Source organism: Larimichthys crocea, chromosome III (genome assembly GCF_000972845.2).
Source record: "Larimichthys crocea isolate SSNF chromosome III, L_crocea_2.0, whole genome shotgun sequence".
In the NCBI taxonomy this organism is placed as follows: domain Eukaryota; kingdom Metazoa; phylum Chordata; class Actinopteri; family Sciaenidae; genus Larimichthys; species Larimichthys crocea.
The window spans coordinates 25,839,782-25,862,923 of NC_040013.1; the positions used below are offsets into that span (position 1 = coordinate 25,839,782).

Consider the following 23,142-nt stretch of genomic DNA (forward strand, 5'->3'; position numbering starts at 1 on the left):
ATGATGTCATTAGTTGCAAAATCTAATCTATTAAATTTTAATGGGATGTTATTTCTATTTTTTTACCATACAGATGTACTGTACATTGTATTCTACTGTGGCACACACACACACACACACACACACACACACACGTACTTGTGTGTATTATTTTTCCACAGTGATGGGTATGTTCCCCTGGTCTGTGCATTCTCGTGCATACATGTGTTCATGTGTCTACAATGTTTAGATGTGTCCCGCCACTGACCCCGACTGGCTCAGTCTGTACATATGGCCATGCGTCTCGCACCCACCGTGTGTGTGTTCATGTGTGTTAACGCACTAACTACCTGTCCAGATGGTGAAGTAGAAACATTCATCGACGGCGCTCTTTAAGAATTCACATAGTGATGGAATTTCTTTACGTCAGTCAAACTTAAAGCACTCGCTTCCTTTTTGGTCTCATTCAGGGGGCATTGCTGGATATTTCACTGTCATTGCCAAAGTCACATGCCTCATTTTTGATCCAATTTTGTTCAGAAATGAGATTTTGAATAGCAGCCAAATACTTCTTTATAATCATAATAATCATCATCTTCATGTAGCACCATATTCCTTCCTTCCTAGGCCCATTGAACTCAGGATCTGTAGTCTTCCTTCCTTCCGTGCACAGTTATTAGTGGCCTTGAGGACAGGGTTGCTCCTGGGATGCCTCCACTCCTCCTGTCTTCCCTCTTTTTATTTTTTATTTTGTGGCTTCTCTGCCTCCCCCTCTCTGTTCACCTCTCTCCCTGATTTATACATTAAATAGTTAGGCAGGAGGGCAGGGAGACACCTATCATTCCATGATCTATATCTCTCTGTGCCCTCATTAAAAATACATGTGTATGCTTAGGGGAGACAATATAGAATATATAAATCAAAATGCTAACGGCGTCAGAATAAGCCTCCTGTATTTATTTCCCCATAGCTTTCCCTCTGTGGGCTGAGGACTCTTCCTGCTCACTGGATTTCCTTCTCCGAGTATGTGGCAAGCGCATGTTATGCCATTAAAATGAAAGTATACTGGAAATTCATTTATTATGCAACTGATGTGATAATCTGTCCAAGCAACATTGCTGGCTGAAACATGCTGTATTGTAATATATATATATTTTTAAAGTTTGTCTAATGGTTAAAAGAAATAGATAATATAAAAAAAAGATACTGAAACTTTCAGAAACATTCAGATATTTGGATGTCCGCTAAGTTGAATATCTGGCGAGACAGCTCTTAAAATATCGGTCGGCGAGTTTACATTCACTGTTGCGTCTTTGCGAATGACATGCTGTTAAAAAAAAAAAAAAAAAAAAAAATTGACAAATGACTTGTGTAACATTTACTTGCACAATCGATAGCTCTGACAATTTCCACCTGGACGGTGATTAATGCTACATCCACCCCCAATCTAGCAACCCGCACCCCCACCCCTGCACCTCCCTCTGCGTGTGTCGTGCTGAGAGCAGATGAAGCAGGCCTCCAAACTCTGTGTGTGTCACCGTACGTGTGTGTGTGTGTGTGTGTGTTTATGTGGCAGTGCCCATCCAGACACTCTTGATCAGCCGTTGAGAATGGATAGCGGCTTGAGCACATTCACAGATTCGCAGACGACAAGTATTGTAAATAATTGACACGTAAACTGGCTTTGGCATTGCACAGAGTGAGTTACTCCGCAGTGCCTGTGCGAGTGTCTTTATGTCTATCCTTTTCACTGAGGTGCTCAAAATAGACAGATCGGGAGGAGCGAGACAGGAAGAGAGAGATATAAAGTGAAACCGAGAGAAAGAAATGTAAATGCGTGCATGAAAAGAAGCTGAGGCATCAGGGATCAGAAGCTGTGCTATTCTCTTCACTTCCTCCACCCCACTGCTCCACTTTGAACTCATTTATAAATATTCAGCTCCACATATAAACAATATCCAAATGAGCCAAGGCATCCATGCCAAGGTTAAAAACTCTGCTGCTTATTACAGACACCGCTACTTGACTAGCTCCAAAAGGTTAGCCTCTTATTCTGACCTAAACTATTTGTGCTCATTAAGATCAAGAAAAAGACAATCATTACCGCCGAGCCTTATTTACTTTGACCAAATTAGTGTACGGCTACATTAGTGGAAGCAAATACAAGCGGATACAGTCTTTGAACTTGAAGCGAAAAAAGTCAAATTTAGAGAAACGTAATTAAATGTGTGCTCTTTATTAGAGGAGAAACCCGTGCAGCGGGCGATTTGTTTAAAATTAACTCAGGGGGCAGATGGGGTGGGTGGGTGTGGGGGAGTTGAAGCTTCAGTTTGTCTTACTTTTCCTGTGTAAACATTTGTGTTGGCTGTTCAATTGATTGCTTAAACATACAAGGATGTGGGGTTAAGCAGAGGATGAAAAAAAAGGCGAGTTGAGCACATGTATCTCATGCTCATATGTATGTTTTATGATTTATGCCACTTGAACCTGGACTTAACCTAGGTTGTAATTTTATCCCGTTATCTTGCCATTTTTCTTTGGATCTATACGTATTGTTGCCTTTTTTTTTTTTAAGACACTGAAAGATAATAATATTTAGTAACATTTAGTTCTCCTCTGCAAGTACTCGCATGGCCCCCCTGGGTATTGCTAGTTATCAAGAGGATGATTGATTTTGTGCTGACAGGCTGATGACAATCCCGTCTCATCCCCTCTCACATCACCCCTAAGATCCGCACATGTCTTTTCATAGCCCCAGTGGTACAGTAAGTACTCTCCCACCCTTCTGCTCGCTGGGAAACGTAGCTGTGTATTTGGGCGGGTATGGGGGGGTCTCAGACTGGTGCTGTGTTGAAATGAGAAAGGGGGGCACCGTGACTTAATCTGACATTACTGTGCGATCTGTGTGGTATCTCAGCCTCGGGGAGAGGAGGAGTGGGAAAAAGAGAGAGAGAGAGAGAGAGAGTGAGTGAGAGAGAGAAAAGATGAGGATCGGATGGATAAAGGGGCCCTGCATGCAAAAAAAAAAAGCTCACGTCGAGACAGAGACAGACAAGGTCACACAGAGCAGGGTGGCCCTGACAGAGAGGCAGAGCGGGAGTGTATTTGCTATTACAGTATTTACCTTCCTTCTCAGCTGCTTCGTACCTCTTTACCAAGGAACAGTCTGTGTTCTTTCTGTCTCCTTCTTCCTGTTTTTAACGTGCGTTTGATGTCGCGTTCAGCCACTAGTAAAAATGCAAACAAATTGTGACGCCAACGCTTTGCTCTCGCTCATTTTCCAACTTAGCCTTTCTTCTCGGTCAGCCATTGTGCCTCGTTCAGATCTCAAAACCCCGACTGTAGCCTGCAGACATGCCTCCCCTCCTCCTCCTCCCCCTCCTCCCCCCCTGCTCCTCTTATTGGGTATGCCATGCTGGGTGACCCTTTCCCCCTTGTCAGTCAAGCCTGAGCAGCGAATCGGGAGCTGCGTATCGCTGAAACAAGGAAGTCGAGCGACGGCTGTTGAGAAAAGGGAGCGCCATTTGCCCTGATCCTAACAGCCCCCCAACAGAAAAACTAATAAAGTAAAGCTGCCCGAGATCCAGTTTCAACGGACACCTATAGACTGCGCGCTAATTCTTGAAATATAAAATGCACGGATGCATATATGCACATAAGTGCAAAGCATTTATATGCTCCTATTCAGCAAACAGCCACACATAAAAACCTCAAATTCACGCAACCATACCATTCACTTTCCTCACTGCATGCACCCGTGACCGCTATCAGCCATGCTTTGTACCTGTCAAGTGCTGTCCTTTTCCCTGTGCCCAAAGCCCTGCTCACTACATGAGAGCTCTCACATCAAAGCTTCGCTGAGCTCCACACGCACAGATGAAACACCCTCTCACTCCGGCCGCCTCACTCCCCGCTCCCGCACATTAGACACATTTCATTTCATTACAACGCCACTGGAAAAATAGAGGTGCTGCTGTCTTAAAGGGACATCTTATTTACTCTCTCCCTCGCACTTGTGTCCTCGCTCACGTGGGGGAGAGACACAGCCACACACACACACATGCACACACACTGTCCGCTTTCTTATCAAATAATGCAACCGGAAAGGGAAAATAGTGATCTGTTACCATCAAAGTTATCGTGGACAAGCGGCATCTAATTTGAACTTAAAGAGTGCTCATCGATGTCATCAAAGAGTATCGACGATATTGTTAATACAGCACAGTGTGACTCCATTTCTGTAATAGTAAATCACAAACAACGCTTAATATCGTCTTTATGTTATTTTATTAAATGTTGATGTTGGAACATTTTGTGGCGATGACGGAGGAAGGGTTTCATCACGATGACGGGACAAGCCCTGGTTTCCGTAGCAGCAGCAGCCTTTGTTGTGCTATCTTATGCGGGACAGCCCGACAAAGGAGCGCTAAGGAGCGTCCGAAGCGGGGTGATGGGGGTCGGGGTGCTCCCCCTCAGAGGGGTCGGGGCGACCCTCTTGACCGCTGGCCCCAGGGCAGGGACTCAGTGTGGTAGTGGCACAGGGGCACCCACAGGGCATGGGAAGAGACTTAGCCTGCACACTGCAGCAGAAAGACAAGACTGACCCAACGCTAGAGGACCGTGTGTGTTTTTTTCATTTGAGGCGGTGTGTGTGTGTGTGTGTGTGTGTGTGTGTGCATAGGACAAAGGCAAAGTGACCCAATGTTAGCAATGTGTGAGAGAGAGATTTAGTGGTATAAAAAGCTGGGTGACCCAAGGTTTGCAGTGTGCATTTGTGTAAGATTCACACTTTGACAGCACATCACAACACAAAGATCAGATTTAGCAGGTGTATCCAGTGTGTGTGTGTGTGTGTGAGTGTGTGTGGGAGAGACTTAACAGTTAGCCAGAAACACAAAGACAGAATGACCTAACTCTCCAAGGGTGTGTGGCAAGATGTATGGAGAGATTTAGCTGTCACAAACCAATGCAAAGACTCGGATGATGAACATTAGCTCTGTGGGAGAAATTCGTTCTGTGGGAATTTGGGGAAAGCTCTGACTGCGTGCTGTTTGATTTAAATATCGTGTTTTTTTTCTCCATTAAGACATTTCTTATTATTTATTTAGCTGGGTTTGATATATACAATTAGACACATTTATCATCTCTAAAAAGAAAAAACAAGAATCACATTTATATATAAAAAAAGCCTTTTTCAATTTAAATTTTGACCTTATTTTTAAAAAACCTGTTGTAATTTTTCAAATGGCTTCGCTGTGGTCAAGTCCACCGGGGTTTGACTCATTGTGGTATGTCTGGGTGATGGAGAGAAGAATAAGAGGAGGAAGCGTGTGGACAGGCAGAACAGTGTTGTCCTGACACCGACACAGACCTCTCAGTGTTCAAATAAATGATGGTTTCCGACATAGAGGTGAACCCGGCGGCCCTGCTCCTCCAGACTAAGCACGCCGACGACACTGGTCCCCCTTTACAGCGATGTCCTTCTGGGTGACTGGACAGCTGAAAGGGTTAGCACCGTTAGCTCGGTTTAGGTGTGTTAGGAAAGGCCATAGGCTGTAAGGCCACTCAGGGGTAGCACAATGATGCTAAAGGCTAGGGAACCGGGCCACTTGAGGTTACCAACAGCAGGCTTAAGGCCAGGGAGGGTTATTGACCAGTGAGGGTTAGGGTAAGAGCACTGAAGACTAAACATGGTTGTAGGCCACTCAAGGTTAGCACCAGAACACGGGGACCAGTTGCTAAACCATTAACTTTTGGCCTCATGAACCGGGATTAAGGGAAAGGAGAAATGCACACAAAGTGATGTGATGATGGAGAAGTGGAAGAGGCTTTTTCCTGTTGTCCTGTCGTCCTGTCTGTGGGGAATATATGTCGATCGGCAGTGTTCTTTTTATTTTGTCATTATTTAGTTTTTCCCATATAAGCGTTTTTTTTTAATAAACTGAATTATTTATTGATTTTTAAATGGTTTTATGAATAGGCTGAACTGGTCTTGTCAGTTATTTTATCAGGCTGCCACCAGTGGGCAGTGGCACAAAGCTGGTGTGGATCTGGTTAGACTCCATCTCTCTGTCTCTCCTTCCTTCTCTATCTATCTTTGTCTTATCGTTTCACTATCTATATCGCTCCTTTCTGATTCTCAGCCTTTCACCCCTTCTCTGTGTCCCTCTGTTTCTTCTCCGCTCTTCTTCCGCCACCCGCTATATATTTTTTTTACATTTTCATCAGGCGATCCATCTGTCTGAATGTACGTCTGTGTGTCTGAACTTTTGTATTTGAGTGCAAATGTCTCTGTGATGTCTGAAGGCTGAATTAAGTCGCCCTAATAGATCATTATCCATAACCTCTCCTACTTCACTTTGTCTCCGTCATGTACACATACGCACACACACAGACTAATACAAATCTAGGTGTGCAGAAACATCTTGAATTCACAGGATACCTAGAATTTGAATATGATAACGTGGATGTGTTTTTTTTTTTGTTTTTTTTTTGTTGAAGTCATAAATCACTTGCTAAATTAAAGTCAGACTTACGGTGCCTTAAAGTAAAATGCAAAACTTTGTTCCATCATGACGCAGATACTATTAGATAGAAAGTTTTTAAACCTGAAATTAGAATTTGAAAAAAAAAACATTTGTTGAATTTTTTAGAAGCTGATGTAATAGTAAAATCATTTTTCACGCGTACATTAAATGTAATCATGTCCAATTTTATACTTATGTAACTTAAAATCTTAAGTGAATTATTTTTACATTAAGAAGTTTTTACGTTACAAATATGTCCAGCGAGGAAAGGAGAGCCTCGTATGAATAAAAAAAAAAAGTGAGAATCAGACTAATTTCATAATCTGAATAAGTGAGAAAGTGTCATTTTGCCGTTGTCAACACACGGCAGGTGCTAAGGGAAGGGGTGTGTGGCAGGTTTGATGTCGACGGGCACAGGAGGGACACACACTCATGCTGCGTCAACGGAAGACAAGCACATTGTGTTAACACTTATTAGGGAAGAGGAGACGTGCCGGCTTGAGGAGATAGTGTGTGTCTGCGATGGCGATTTTCAGAGGAAACTGAACGGAACCGCTTTTCTTAACTCCCTCTCGCATCTCCTAAAGGTCTTTTTGTCAGCACTGATGTCTTTCGTGCTCCTCAGTGTGTGTCTTTTGATTGTGTGTGCGTGTGTGTGTGTTTGCACAAGCATACACCCATAATTTTGTGTCTCGGGGTGTGTATGTGTATTCACAATGGGGGTTGTGTGCGAAAAGCACAACCAAAGTGAAACAGGAATCCATCCATTTCCTGCTTTAGTCTCAGAGTGCTTAGGACAATAAACACAGTTAATTAAAATGGCTTCCAAGTTGAAGAAGTCACCAAAGGCTACGAGAAAACTTCCTTTTCTCCACAATACGTTTCCCGTCTGCTGTTTTTTTCTCATTCTAAGTTTCTTTTCTTTCTTTTTTACACTGCTTCTCATTGCCGCTCATTTCGAAGCAGTGCACTGATTATTATTAATATTTATTCAAATGTTGTTTTTCATCTGAAAACTTTCTCAGCTCAAAATATTTTAGGCTTTTTTTTTTCTATCGTGCCATCTGTAGAAGTTTAAAGTCACACACAGAACACATGCGCATGCACAGATACGTATGCGCTTGTGGCTAACTCTTTCGTTGAGTGATGGTGGGATCGATTGGGTTTGATATTAAGTGACACATGGCCTTTGGAGTCACTAAATGCTACTCACCGACTGAAACCACCGTCGCTGAATTCCAATCCCCCAGTTACTCCTCAGGCTTCTCCCTGCATTGACACTCTCTCCTCTGTCTCTTTCTCTGCCATTTCTTTCAGCGTGGATTTGCATCTTTTTCCCCCCAGTTATCTCACAATCTGTGTCTTTTAAGTGTCCCTGCGGTATTATTTGCTAATAGATATCCACCACCGAGCTCTTTCCTAAACACCGTGAGCCGTGACCAGATCTAGACTGGGCAGGAAAGTTTCTGAGCTCCGGTGTAGCGTAATCATGTGGTTGTCATATCAACTTTCCTTTGTAGGTTTAACAAAGTTAATATTGTCTTTTTTCTAAAAGTAAAAAAAAGAACAAACAACAGAAATTGTAATTTTTAGGTTTAATAAAGGTTTTAGTAGGCATTTTCAAAAGCAAAGAAGAATCTTCATTAAAAAGGAAAAATCTCCCTTTGTGCTTGTCTTATATACAATGTTCTACATATTTCTCTCTCTTACACAGACGTATCTGTCGTGCTTTGTACCTGAAGATACATTTGTTTTAATGATATCCTCTCCTTTATTTTCCTGCTCTTTTATGATACATTTTGTACATTTTTGTTTTATTTCACATCATAAAGGACTTCTAAATATAAAAATATATTTTTCATAATACATAGATATAGATGGCTATATAGATAGAACAGTATCTGAGTAGATGATGCTGATGCCATGGCTGTATTACACATATTTTTTTATCTGTTTTAGGATGGCTACGGTGTGATGGTTCTCAATCCCAACGAGAACTACCTGGAGGTGGAGAAACCAGCCAAGTCCTCTCCCCTGCCCTCTCCTACTGAACCCTCGGATGAACCCGCTGAAAAGAGGGAACGGAAGGACGATAAAGAGGGCAAAAAGAAGAGAGAATTTTACGAGAAGTATCGCAACCCACAGAAGGAGACGGAGACCGAACGGATCCCTATACGGGTAAGTCGGAGAGAGAGGGAGGGATGGAGCGGAGGGAGGAGAGACAGAAAAGGAAGGCAGGAAGGAAGCGCTTGGACAGCCCGGGCGGAGGGACAGCAGGATAGATGTTCATCAAAAGCAGACATGATGGGGGAGGTGGACAGAGTGACAGTTTAGGGTCGTGGGAGGAGGTAGAAGAAGAGACATAGGTGAGAAAATGGGAGGGTGGAATTCGGGCCAGTTTGGAAGAGACAAAAGAGGCAAGAAGGTGGGAGGCGGCTAGCTGAGGAAGCTAGGAAAGGAAATGTTAGGTAACAAGGGATGAAGGGAGGATGGGAGGCAGAGGGAGAAAGAGAGGCTCTTGTGTGGTCAGCCTGTGTGTGAAGAGGTTGGCCGTGCTCCAGTCGCCTCTCAGTGAGCAAGTGTTAACCACATGGCTACCTCCCTCTCTCCCTCTTCCGCTCCCTCTTTCCCTCTCCCTCTTTTTCTCTCTCAGATGGTGGGCTGGTCAGTGCAGCTCTGGCCCTTCACTCTTGTTGACCGCTGGGATTATTATCTCCCTAACACACACTCTGCAAACACACGGCAACATTCTTATCATGCTACCCTGACCGTACGCCCAATCACACACACACACACACACACACACGTATACACATACACACACGCGGCACGAGGCACGTACCTCAGCCGGTTTACCTTGTGGTCAAACAAAGGAAGCGAGCCTTTGCATGAATCTAATTCCACTGTAAAACATAAATATGGCTAAAGTGATGAGAAATTGCCACAAAAACAATGTTTGTGGATGTCTTTTGTTTCACCCCTGACAACAAAATTCATAATTTGACGCTTCAATAGGGTCCAGATGCTTTTTTTTTTTGCTTTTTTTCTTCCTTGGGAGCTCTCATTCAGTAAGATTTTAAAGATTGAGGGCACAATGGGGCTAGACAAGAGTGTTCCCATCGATTATCTGCATCTTACTTTGGTTGATGGCAGCAGCATCACAGCGATGCATGTACGTTTGTGTGTGTGTGTGTGCGTGGGTGGGTGTGTGTGTGAAATACGTCAGTCTCTGGTGTCTGACAGGAGTTAGGGCTGCTGTGGGACTAGCGGGCGGTGTGTGAGCTGTCAACACAGGCTTTTTTTTTCTCACTCCCCCCCCGGCAGTACCTTTACACACACTCTAATAAGGGATAATTAGCCGCGGTTCTATCTTACTCTATCACACTTCTTTACACGTGTGCCAGTTTCCCCCCTCATACAGCTGATGAACTTGCACTACACTATCTCGACATGGAGGTCTTATGGTAAATAGTCCATCGTGTCATTCACAATAACATAGTCAAACTTAATTGCATTAAGTGTCACTTATATATTTCTTTTTAAACGATATCAAATGAGTATTCAGAGTTGTGTGTACAGATATATCCTAATGCCATCTACCTTTTGTTCAGTGTACATAGATAGGAGTGTGTGTTAATAACTTGTTTTATTTTGAATGTGCTACTTGAATGATTCTCATATCACATAACAATCTTTTTCCCCTCCATTTCTCTTTTTTTCCTTATACATATATAAATATACATTCTCCCAGTCCTTCCCTCTTGCCTGAAATCTTTAACGTTAGCAGTATGAGATCGTTAACACAGTCCCAACCAAGGTTCCCCTGTCCTGCGAGGTAGCATGCGATATTATTCACATCTTGATATTGGGCCTGGCTTGCTTTCCCCATGCCTGCATAATGCATGCTGGACAGGGTCAGATACATTGAGACAAGGGCGGTATGCGGCAGTGGTGTGTCTTTTTTGAGGCTGCAGTGTCTTGGAAATACTGTGCAGTTTAACAGCCTTGGGTTTTTTTTTCATTTTTCACTCCATGAGATGGGAGTCAGGACAGACAACATAATGAGTAACTAAAAAAAAAAAAACACCCCACCAGCCCCAGTGCTATGTCAAGTCACTTTTCTGTTAAATATACTGTAAGCTAGCACATTGATAATTGATTTAACAGTCCGTACCAGTGCAATATTCAGTGTGGTGGCATTTTAGAACAGAGAGATGGATAAAAAAAAGTCTTTTATGTCCAGCAGGCTAATACAAAATTATCCTCATTAACCAGGAAAGTAGGGGTCATGTAGAAGGTTTAGATTTTCCAGCCAAATACACTTGTCCTTAGATGCAGGGATTGCAAGACTCGGGATAAAGATTAATGAGTGAGCAGGTTGGCCCTGTGTTGGTGCCCCTTGAATTTTGACCTTTGACCCAGAAGTCAGCAGGATGTTAGTGTGGATGACCTCGCCTCCATCGTCCACGCCCTCCTCCCGCGTCGCTTTTACTCTCCGCCGCTCTGCCTCTGTCCGCCCCAGAGTAAGCTGTCACACACACACACACACACGTGCGCGCACGCAAACACACATGCTAGATATGCAAAATCACACACACAGCGGCAGACAAAAGAGTAAAGGAGGTGGAAAAAGAACTAAGGTTTTGACATTCGTGTGTGTGTGTGTGTGTTTCTCCTTCACCTCTGCGAGTCGCGGTGGGTGGTGGATCAAATCAAACCTCTTTAGCAGAGCTGTTTTCATCTTTCTTTCTTTTTTACAGCACCCACCTAAGACACGTGCACTCACACACACACACAAACCTTTTTTATTCACTACACCTCGCACTCTAACTCCCGCTGAGCTGCCAGACCACCTGCACACAGCCATTCAGAAACACACAAACTCAAATATATACCTCTCCTCCTCCTAATGTAATGAAATCCAACATTACACGAAAAAAAACACCATTAGCCTGCTCTGTATTTATAACAGAGAGTCATAAAATTCCATTTTGCGTTTTCTTTTTTTTCCAACATTGACTCACAAAGACTGACACACACACACACACACACACACACACACACACACACACACCAGCCCCCTGATAGAGTTGAGTTGATTAATACGCTTCCTTACACACATTAATAAGCTCTTAACTGCTTTTAGGAATCTTACTTTTTAGCCTTGGGTTCATAGTGTGCAACCTCTCAACCTTATCTAATCCCTCTCCTCTCCTCTCCTCTCCTCTCTCCACTCCTCCAGATCACACACCACTGGGCCATGTTTAGGGGGATGTTGGTGGAGGAGGGAGAGGGGGAAAAGAGAGGACAGAGGGAGGGATGGAAGGATAGAAAGTCTGATCGGAGGGATGCTGATGAGGATAGTGGAGGGGTGGGGAGGGGGGGGTGCTCTCTTAGCACTTTGCCATATAGAAGTTTGGGAGTTCACTTTACTTTGAATTTTAGCAGTAATCCAGTTAGCTATTTTCTGTCAGCCAAGCGGAGGAATGGCAGGAACAAAAGGCACATTCATGGGCTTAAGAAGCTTCCAAAGAGTTCACCCAAGGCTGGCTGGCTGGGATTAGGCCAGCAGGCCCTGGAAAGAAGAAGGGGGGAAAAAAAAGAGCAAAGGGGACAAAAAACAGAGCTTCGCCTTTCTTTAAGCACCACTTATTTTTATAAATGACTGGAATACTTTTCTCGCTTTCACTTTTTTTAGGCTTTTTACCATCTCACTTTATACGTTTCTTACATGTTCAGAGAGAGATAGACAGAGAGGCTCTCGCTCCAATCGCATTTTGAAGCAGCAGATTGGGACGGTTCTTCTTCTGTTCTTTTTTCTCCTACTATATTCAGCTGCAGTGCAACTTCAAGAGTAAGACATCTGTATGATTGAGACCAGTGGACATCAAACGCGTTCGCTATGACATCTCTCTGTTTTTCTTAACACTTATTCATTTGGCACAATCATACGAGAGTGGAATCAAAATATTGGGGCTCTTTGGAGTGTTAGTGTTTCCACTTAATAATGCATTGTTTGTTTCCTCTGTGTTCAGCTTTGCACATCGTACCTTTAGTGCTTCAGTCTTCAGTGCGGATGCAGGACTCTTCAGAGGTGGTCTCCAATATCACTGTGATGGACATGGCACAGGGGGGGGGGGGGGTCTTGTACTAGCACATACTGATCTGACTGTTGTGGATTGTACAGTGTGTGTCTCCTAACGGATGGAGCATCCATTATTTAGGCCCTGCCTCTCCAAGACCCATTATTCCCAGCTGCAGCTGTCCACAGGGGCCGGCTGAGATCCTTGTCCTTGTCTGTGTTTAGCAGATGATGTCCTGTTTTCCCATGTTCACGCTGTACTACAAAACGTCCTGAGGATTCACTAACGTACATGCACGCACACCTACACACACACACACACACGCCGAAACTTGATTATAAACATTAAGACATGGACACACAGGCACACACACACTGGTAATTGTATTCGACATGGCGCTACAGTGTTTCTCTATGGGACTAGCTTTTTGCTCTTTGTCACCTTCACCCCTTTGCCCCAATCTTTGGCCCACGAGCAATTATACAGACAGGGTTTATTTGACCTTTGACCTGTGGTCGTGCCAAGAAGTATGGCTCAGCATATCCAAGGACAGGTAGGGACTTGATTAACCTCTGAACTTGGTCAGAGGAGAGGTCAATGAACAGGGCTAGAGGGCAGCTCACCTGCTTGCTGCAGAGAACAAATTGGCTAGATGCCATCTTTCTATTTGGGTGTGTATTTCTGTGAAGAGTGTGGTAGAGGAAAAAAAGCTTTGACCCGTGCGCATGTGTATCCGTCTTTATGAGATTCCATGTTTAAGGCTAGCTACAAGCTCACCGTGGTGTCTTTTAACTTCAGATTCATCTTCTCGCGTTTTGAATTTAGTGTCGAGGTCTAACAGTTTTAAAGGGGAGAGTGAGTCTGTCCGGTTTTGTGCTTGTTAGTGTGTGCGAGCATTTCTGGATATGTGTAGTACATAACATCTGTGTGTGTGCACATACCTGTGTGTTTGTGTGTTTGCTCAAGGCAGAACCAGTGTAGTTGGTCTCAGATCCCTGCTCCCAATCTTCTAGTCAGGTCAACCATCAAACACATCTATCCTGCCCTCCCTCGCACCTCCCCACCCACTGAGCTCCTTCTCTCTCCCTCTCTCTCTCTGTCTCTCCCCCTTCTCTCCTCTCCCCGCACACAACCCTGTTGTGGATACAGGCTGACCCGAATAAAGACATACACAGGCGCACACACACGCGCGCGCACACACCTGCGTACACACAAATGCAGCACCTCAGGGTCATCCTGGAACAAACACAGCCTTGTCTGCCTGCCCGCTCTCCTTTGCCTTATGTCAATTAATGGCTCGCAGTAATTTCACCTGACAATCCGGGCGGCAGCGCGAGGCTAGCCGAGATGTCACAGCGATGACCTTTCTGGCCCGCAGCCGCTCTTTTCTAATAAAGAATCTCACAAACCCACAGCAACTTCCTTTGTACTTTGTTAATGAGTTATTGATTTGAAACAATGCCCTGGCAAACATTGTCAGAGCAGACTGACCCCACCAAGGTCATGCTATTTTATTGTATACAGTCTGAGCGCGCTAATCTGCACGTGGGATGACATATACGCTATAGTTTTTCTCCTTTCTCTGGCTCCAGTGCTCTCCCTCTCTCTCTCTCTCTCTCTATCTCACTCACTTTTTCTCTCCTTATACGGTATATCCTTTCATTGCAAAGTCAAATAACACACCTACACATACATTTCTCTCTCTTACACACACACACACACACACAGTTTCCCCCCTCTTGTTAGTCTTGCACACGTTTTTCACCTCGTTCTCCCTTTTCTCTGTCTCTTTCTCACATCATTATATTCCCAACCCTCCATAGGTACTATACCTGCTAATTACCCACAATGCCACAGTCATTATTTTCCCATCTCTGCCGCTAATTTGCTCCATACCTTCCTTTCCCCCACTCTAGCAGACCCATCAGCTCCCAGACAGCTTCTAGCTAACTTCAGCTCTCCGTCTGCCTTTAAAAGAGAGCAAAAGAAAGAAACAAAGACGGGAGGGGAAGAAAAAAAAAGGAAAAGAGATGGCGAAGGAGTACACGTCCCAGACATTGATTAGAATGCAATTGCAAACAGGTGTCGTCGAGGTCCACTTTTTAATTGTGTGCACAGAGACATTTACACAATCAAGCACACACACACGCACACACACACACACAAACACAAACTAACGTACTCTAATAACCTCTCTGCTAAAACCAAACGTAATTATGTATGTTGCTTATTTAATATTTAATCATTAGGCCGAATGAAAACAATCCTGTTCTGCGCTGATCAGGACATATTAAACAGTATAATGACTTGGCCTTGGAGGTGGGTGGGTTTACCCCAGTGTGTGGCCTGAGAGACTGAGAGAGAATGGTCAGCAAGTCAAGAGTTTTTAGTGTGTGAGAGTGAGAAAGTGTGAAAGAGGTCCTGTGTAGTTTCAGTAATTTGTTTCTGCCTCTTCCCTTACAGGAAGGAATTCTAGGATAATATTGTTGTGTGATGTATGTTTTGCAATTTTTTTCTTCTCTTTCTTTTCTCGCTCTCGACACCTTGAAATACTTATTGACATTTTTTTTTTCAAGACTGAAACCAGCAGTGCCCAAGCAAAACAGTCCAAATCCAATAAAGTTGTTTAGGGATCCCGTGACACTGTCCTGACACTTCTGGCTCCCGCTGAAAAGTTCCTGAGTGTAAAAAGTATAAAGGCGCTTATCCACTAGATTCCTTCCGGTCCATACTGCTCAACATCTCCCGACTAGAAATTCCAGCTTCCTCAGAAGTTTTTCTGAAGTCCTGTGTGTTTTTGGATGTCTGAGGAGGAGGAGCAGAAGGGAGGAGCAGGGAGGTCTGAAGTGGTTGTTTGTCAGAGTGTGTTGATGTTGTTAGATTCATTGTTTCCTGTGTTGGTCAGACATTGGGTTTGTGTTGGCGTTGGGGTTGTTATTCTGGCTGCAGCGCACTCCTCTCCTTTGCTCTCCTCTCCCTGCTTCTCATTACAATGAATAAACACAGGGCAAGTATTGGACCGGACAAGTTCTGAAGAAACAAGAGTGTGTGCGCATGGGTGCATGGAATTATATGTGGCTTGTGCAGTGTGAGTTGTTATTGTGTAAGTAATGGAAAAGAGCTAAATTGAACAAAATCGTGAAACTAAGACAATTGGAAGGCAAACACATTCAACAAAGGACCAACAGTTGGAACCACTTACGGACTAAAACTGGGGTAGATAGTCATGCACAATGTTGTGTAGCAGTTTTAATGGTGACGTAAGTTATAACACATAATCAGAGTTCTATTTGGGTTGCGGGAACTTGGCTAAAACCACATTTTGGTTTGTTGGCTCACTGAAGAGGTTGTTTCAAAACCGTATATATATATTTATTTAAATGCCGTCCAGTCATTGAGTATATGTCAGTTTAATCACAAGCTGCGATGAAAGAAGAATTTACCATAGGGAGCTGTTTTGACTGACAGGAAATGCACATTAGTTTTGTTTGCATGTATGCAGGTGTGTTTGTATGCATCAATATGTTCCTGAATTCCAAGTGAGAGAACCTGTCAAACTCTTCCAATAGACGGCTGTCTCTTTCTGTTACACACACACACACACTCACACAGATATAATGTATGTCCCTCTCTCTCTATCTCCCTCTTTTTCCTTTTCCTCTAGCTCCGTCCACCATTTTCATTTTTTTTTTTCTGACAATAGTTAGCTGTCAGCATCTGGAGACTGTCTGGTCCTGAGACTGTCTAGGGTGCAGATTCATACTTTATATTCTCTGAGGGGACAGTATGGATCACTATATATTCCGTAAACACACACAATCAGCACACACACACACACACACACACACACTCAAATGTCCCTTGACAGTCATGGCTGAAGGATGTTGGCAACAGGTGTGCAGTTGGGACTCTATTCTGACAGTGCTGGCAGATGCACACACAACATACACACACAAACACAAACAAACACACACAAACAGTGTGGGGAAACTGTGGCAAATAAATAAATAAATAAATAAGCTAAGATACTGTGTGAGAGCTGGTGACAGGAAGCCGGTCTCGCAGGGCGGCGTGCTCCACTGCAGCTAATTAACCCCGGGAAATAATTGCAGCAATATGCAAATGCTGTTTAGATATTTCACTTCACTGCCATGCCAGGTAGTCAGTCACTCTGTCGTGCCTCTGAGGGTGGAGGCAAAGAATGCGTGTGTGTGTGTGTGTGAGGACGGGTGATGGAGTCAGGAGCACAAGGGGGGTGGGGGACCCATTTGACACCATGAAGACATCAACTATGCACACATTTTAAAATGATCAAATAAATAACTTCATGTGGATTGGGAAAGCAGTGTTCCACTCATTGACACGTTTTGTCCACAGTCAGTTGTCAGCAATTTTGGAAATATTGATAAAGTGAATGTGAGACATACTCATGCATGTAAAGCGGCACAGTGCAAACCCTGCTTAACGTCTTCATGTCATTGTCACTAAAGGGTGGGTGGATAGGTGGCCAAACAGGAGACGGAGGAGTGTGGAGAGAGTGAAACAGGTGGCTTCAGCGGCGGAGAAAAATAAGGTGGAAGAGAGGGGAAGGAGTGACGGAGGGGAGGCAGGCTAATGAAACCGGCTCCACAGATGAAGGGCGACATGGCCGAGGAGAGAGCAGGGAGACTTCAAAAGACTTTAATGTCACAGCCTTTCACACAGACAACTCCTGCCTCAGCCGGCCCCCCCTCGGTGCACGCACGATAACACACACACACACACATAGGCACGCGAGCACGCGCACGGCACTGATGGCAGAAGGGCAGGGCAGAGCGAGGAGTTGCCTGCTCTTGCATCACGCTCCGTGAATGGAGGTGGGTGCTGACACTACAACCCCCTCATGCTAATCTAGCAGTAAACACAAACACTCTGACAGGTTAATTTACCTCTAGACAAACACGGCAACCAAAACACACATCAGCACATCATCAAATAGTACAAGCACACTCACACACACACACTCGCGCACAAACTTGTACACACACGGATGCGCGCGAGCGAAAAAAAACATCTCATCAAATCACAAGCTGCCTTACTTTCTTATGAAAGTAAAGTTTAGACCGTATTTTCTGCAGCATGTGTGTGTGTTCTACACAGTTTCCTCAATTACCACCATGTTAGGAAAGCGAATGCTGAAGTAATTATCCGTCTGTGATAATATACTGTCTCACTTTGTGAACTGCAAACACATTTACGTAAAGTTACAGGTTTAGTCTCTGAAGACACCTCCTCTGTCCTTTACCTCATATCACTAATTATTTGTTTTGCAGTCACATGGAACAGTTTGACACTCAATTAACAGATGGGTTTCCAATCTCTATAGGCAATGTGTTTGTTTATTTTGAGATATTCTTTTTTTTCCCATATACATCTGTATGCTAATTAAGAGAAACGTGTGTGTGTATGTGTTTGAATACGTCCACTGCTGTGCTATCTTAAATACAGCGTGGTGTTGAGATGTAAGGATACAGGTGTTTCTAGTCAACGAGGCTCTCTGCGTAGTGCAGCCTCGTGTGGGAATGTATTGTTGATCTCTCTGGTGGACCAGGCAGTTTGATAGGAAATCAAAGTCTAGAATCAATGTCACAAGTTCATTAACGGATGCCCTTTTCTCGCCTGTACTTTTACTATTGTTATTTCCAGCTCTGGATAAGCGCTTTTACATCTCTGGTTAATTAAACATGTCTTCTGGTCACGTGTGTGTGGGTGTGTGGGTGTGTGTCTGTGCATGGAGATGAGAGTAAGAACCAATGTAAAGGTATTCATTCGTGATTGTGTGCACGGGTGCAGTACAGTTTCTAAGTGTGTGTGTGTGTATATCTGCTCTATGTTTTATTTTTTTTCCTTTGACCTTCCCCTAGTGTCTACCCATTATGCCTGTACTGGTGTATAGATGGGCCATCGATTCAGCAACAGGGTACAAATTAAGATTTAAACGTTACGTCACCCAGACTATTGAGTTTTACATTTAGGGCATTTGCAATATGCAAGACGTATTGATCCACTGAAGTGTGGCTCTTTACAGAAATCACCTCAGGCCACCACCTTTTTTTTTGTTTCTCTTTTATACCTCTCTTTTTTTGGCTAACCCCAGGCTGCAGGTATTGCTGCTGTAACATTCAATTTCTAAGAGTTTGATAACTCTACCGATGATAACTTTGTTCTCATTGGATTGGATTTGTAACGGCACTGAAGTTTGAGTTTTTTGTTGACAGTCACCTTTGTTATGGATATAACATTTAGAGCTGCCTCTTTTTTTGTGTGTTTGCAGGAAAACGGTTCCTCAGAGGAACACGTGCTGTACGTGTGGGACCACTTTGTGTCCAAAGCCGCAGCCAAGAATGTCTTCATCATGGCCCACAGCTACGGAGGGCTGTCTTTCGTTGAGCTGGTGAGTGTTTTAGTTTTCCACTTATCCTTCCTACCTCCCACCAACAGAAAGACAAACTGAGACCCGCAGTACACTCCTGTACAATCACTCACATACATGTTCAAGTATCCGCATGTTCCAAGTCTTGTACAGGTGCAATCAATTGTTCTACATTTAAGTCTGCAATGCACACAAACATAACAGAGTATGCAAAAACTTTATATTCTTAGACATAAACAAACATGCAGAGCAGGCTCACTCCAGGGAGACAGGCAGCAGAGTGATAGTGTGTGAAACATGGTGGAATGATTAAAAATAAATAGCATTTTGTTTCTTCAAATAAATAAAAAAAAGTCCTGCTTCTGTAAACAATCTGGTTCATCCTTGTCCTTGGGCACCATCCACCTCCTCTACACATCAAGAACAAGAGGAAAACAGAGGGAAGGAGAGGCCTGGACGAAGAAATGTAGGGATGGCAATGCAACAACAGCCGTACTGTTAAACCAGATCTGCTGCAGAGCATGCAGATCTCCCAGCCTTAAGAGAGATCGAGGATAGGTTGAAAGATGGTGGGAGGGAAGTGGATTTGAAGGAATTAATGATGCACAGGGGAGGGTGAAAATAAAAGTTTGGCCAGCCTCTTGGCTTTATAACCGCACCCTTCAGCTAAATGGGCCTACAGTGTGTCTTTTGCAGGTTATATGAAGGCTTCTGAGGTTAATGCTTTATTTTCTAGTCTGCGGTTCACTGTGATGTCCTGGCGGAATTCTGCATCACATATCGATCATCACTTTCTCTTCTCTTAGTGTTTTAATGACTAGAGTTACCTAATAATATAGCTTCAGAGTGCAGATTGCCAATACCATCACTGTGAGTTATCCTTACCAGGTCGGAGAAGCATTTAAGAGTCATGGCTGATGGTGGGGAAGTTTATGTTTGTAACCCTGCAAGCTTGCTACTTGCTGCTTAATTTATCATCCACTCTAAATGTGTGTAGTAGTGACATATAAGGCAATAAAAAAACTCATGTACTGTGTAGTAAATGTGCTTCAATAGTGATAAAACCTCACTATGGCTTTGAGCTCTTTCGTACTATTTTTGCGCACATAAATTACTCATAAGTGGTAAGAATTTCAATTATGGGGGGTGTGATATTTAAGATGCGGAGAGTGTTTACAGATGATATAAAGGTAAAAACATATATATATCTATGCATCTCTTTTTGCAGTGTCACTAATTATCATTCTATAATTGTTTTGATTTAATTTGCTTTACCACTGAAAAGATAACAGCAACATGTGACATTTTGGGCTCATATTCCTACAAAACATGCTATAATTTTAAAATACTTGCTCTCTGCAGCCAAAGTTCTAGTTTTGATTTGTGATTAACTTCCAACAACCACTTGTATGTACCTAGCTTGGCTCAGTGCCAGGCTTATTGCGAACATGCTTCACTAGCCGCTTTAGCATTTAACAAACTGTTAATGCAGAGGGCTGCGCTGCATTAAGCTCTGGTAGCCAACATACTGTGCGACTTGTTTTTTGCAAGCCTCTCTATGATCTGAGAGCTGCACTACATTGCCAGTCTGCCGGTTTCTTGATCTGGAGGATTTACTGCTAGACTCACCACATCCCCATATTATTCAGGACATATCTCTCCTCTTTTCTTCGGAAAAGGGAAGAGGAGGGAGGCGGCACAATGAGGATACGGCTAGTGGGGGGGATTAAAGGTGGGCACTTGTCCCACTGGTGTTTTCAGGAATATTTTATTTTCTTTCTTTCTCTTTCACCTACTCTTTTTTGTTTAGTATTTTGTAATTTTAATTTGGCTGCTAAATATTCATGCAGTGTTTTGTCCGTGACAGCCTCACAATCTCCTGGGCTTTCTCACTGTGTGACGAAGACTAGCTATTCTCTCTATTTGTCTCTTTCTGTCTCTCTGTGTTTCCTTCAGTCAGACTCTCTCTCCCTCTTCTCAATGTGTGTGTTAAGGCCTCAGCGAGATTCTAACTGCTTTCTTTCATGTGACGTCCTTGTCATTTGAAAATCCTGTTTAAAACGTTCCTATACAGTATGTGCATATATAAATACATATAGCGAATGCGGTATGGGAACCATAACATCAAAACAGGGACTTGAAAGATCTTTGTGTTCACTTTAACTGACGCGGTGTTCGAATATGCCAGTTGTCAGGTTTCCCTCGAGGCCATCTCAGCTCCTGTTGTCTATCAGTGTGGAAACTCCTTCACCTCTTCCAATCTGACAATAACACAAACACATGCTTCATAGTTTTTATTCCCTACTCTGAATTGTCCACCTGTACCTATCAGAAACGGGGCAGTGTGTGGACTTGTCCGAGTCAATCATGCCAGTTTTATTTATTTATTTTTGTACCACAAATTTGATTTTGATGCATTGTTCATATAAAGTATTCTATTAGAGGTTGTTCTTTCTATCCAAATGCACTCAAAACTTCTCTCCACTCACAGACATGCACTTTACAGGAGTAGCATATGAATACACACATGGGATTTAAAGCAGCCAGCATACATTTCTTCCTTGTTATTTGTGCTCCCTCACACATACGAGCACGCACACACACACACATACACAAATGTGCATGCGCTTGTCTACTTAATTGAGGAAAAAGTGGTCCAGCGGGACGGGGAGGGGAGGTGTGCGCGCATGAGCAGGCGAGTGGAGAGTGGAGCCTTGCGGGATGAACCGTTTGACACATGAGAAGACCCAGAGAAAACAAGCTGTCTGTGGGTTAATTACTACTCCCCTTTGCAGTTAATAAATACATTTCTGATCAAGCACATCAAAAAGGCCCGCCATTAATTTCTCCTGCTCGCTCCCCTTGCTCCGGAGCATGTTAGCCCCTGTTTGGAGCGCTCAAGTGTTTCATTGCAATTTGATTTCTTTTAAAACACTTCACAGTGTGTACTGACTAATTATAGATACATCAAAGAGTAGCTAACTGCCTTTGAATGAGAGCGTGAGAGAGAAAGAGAGGCTTGCGCTGCAGGGGGAAGGCAGCTCGCTCGGTCTCTGCTTCGCCCCCACTTTCTCTCTTCGCCCTTTTCCCCTCTCTATCATTCTTTAGCGATCACAGAATCTATCCATCCATCTCAGTTCAGTGTTTTTCAGCTCTCTCCTTCTCTCTCTATCTCTCCCTCAGAGTCTCTAGTCTCCTCTGACATCTGCTTTCATGCTTGGCCAGCCTGCTCCTCCCTGCTCCTCCTTCGCTGTCTCTCTCAGCTGTATAGTTTTAAAGGAAGATGGGTCATGTTCCCCCCAATCGTGCTACTTTCTTTTAGACTCAGTATTTCTGTATTCCCCTCAAAAGTCTAACAGGTTTTAGCATGACTGTGTACTGCCTTTCTCTCTGCATCTCTCCACACACACACACACACACACACACACACACACACACATATATATATATATATATATATACATATATACACACACCAATCTGGGAACCCATCAGTTATAGTCTGATGACTGTTTAGCCTCTGGGGGCAACTGCCAATGTTTCAGGGCTTCCGGTGTAGCCAGTGAATATCTGGAAAATGGATACCCAGACCAAGACTTCCTCTGCAGTCTGATTAGCAGCTTGATATGCGAGAATGACACATTTCTATAAACAGATATCTGCGTATGAAGCCAGCTACATTTTTCATCATTTATCAGATTTGAGAGACTGCAACCGAAGCCCGCTAATATTGGATCGGTCAACCCTACTTGGACTACAAACAGAAACCAGAGCACTTCACATGTCAAACTTTTGGCCCCTTTCTTTTAGATTCCGCATTGATATCCAGACTCCTGAGATTACACATATATACGGGTCATGCTCCACTCGGTTCCAGCTCTGCATTATCCCTTTTTTTCACCTGAGGACAAAATCCCACCGTACAGAGAGTGAGGAACCGAGGGGATAGAACCACAGAGAAAGAGTGCCCTGCCGTCCTCTCCCTCTGCTCAGCCTGCCTTTTCATCTTTCTCCATTGCCAGGAGTGCAGGGGGGGGTGGACATATAAGTGCAAGTTGTAGTGGTGGTTGTGTTGAGGAAGGGTTGTCTAACCTGCACTAACCTTCTCGCTCGCAGAGTGAAAAAGGAGCCCTCTTATTGG

The 23,142-nt window shown here is 43.7% G+C and overlaps 1 protein-coding gene across 6 annotated transcripts in view; it reads left to right on the forward strand.

The window, feature by feature from the left end:
* The window catches only part of arb2a (ARB2 cotranscriptional regulator A), a 148,859-nt gene that overhangs the window by 51,327 nt on the left and 74,390 nt on the right, over window positions 1–23,142 (forward strand). For all 6 annotated transcript variants that reach the window (XR_003462241.1, XM_027277463.1, XM_027277464.1 and 3 more), the window contains exons 7-8: window positions 8,466–8,684; window positions 18,903–19,022. Coding sequence is in view for 5 of the 6 variants with exons in the window: in XM_027277463.1 (XP_027133264.1) it covers window positions 8,466–8,684; window positions 18,903–19,022 (339 nt within the window). In the remaining variant the exon portion in view is untranslated. The remainder of the gene's footprint in view (window positions 1–8,465; window positions 8,685–18,902; window positions 19,023–23,142) is intronic.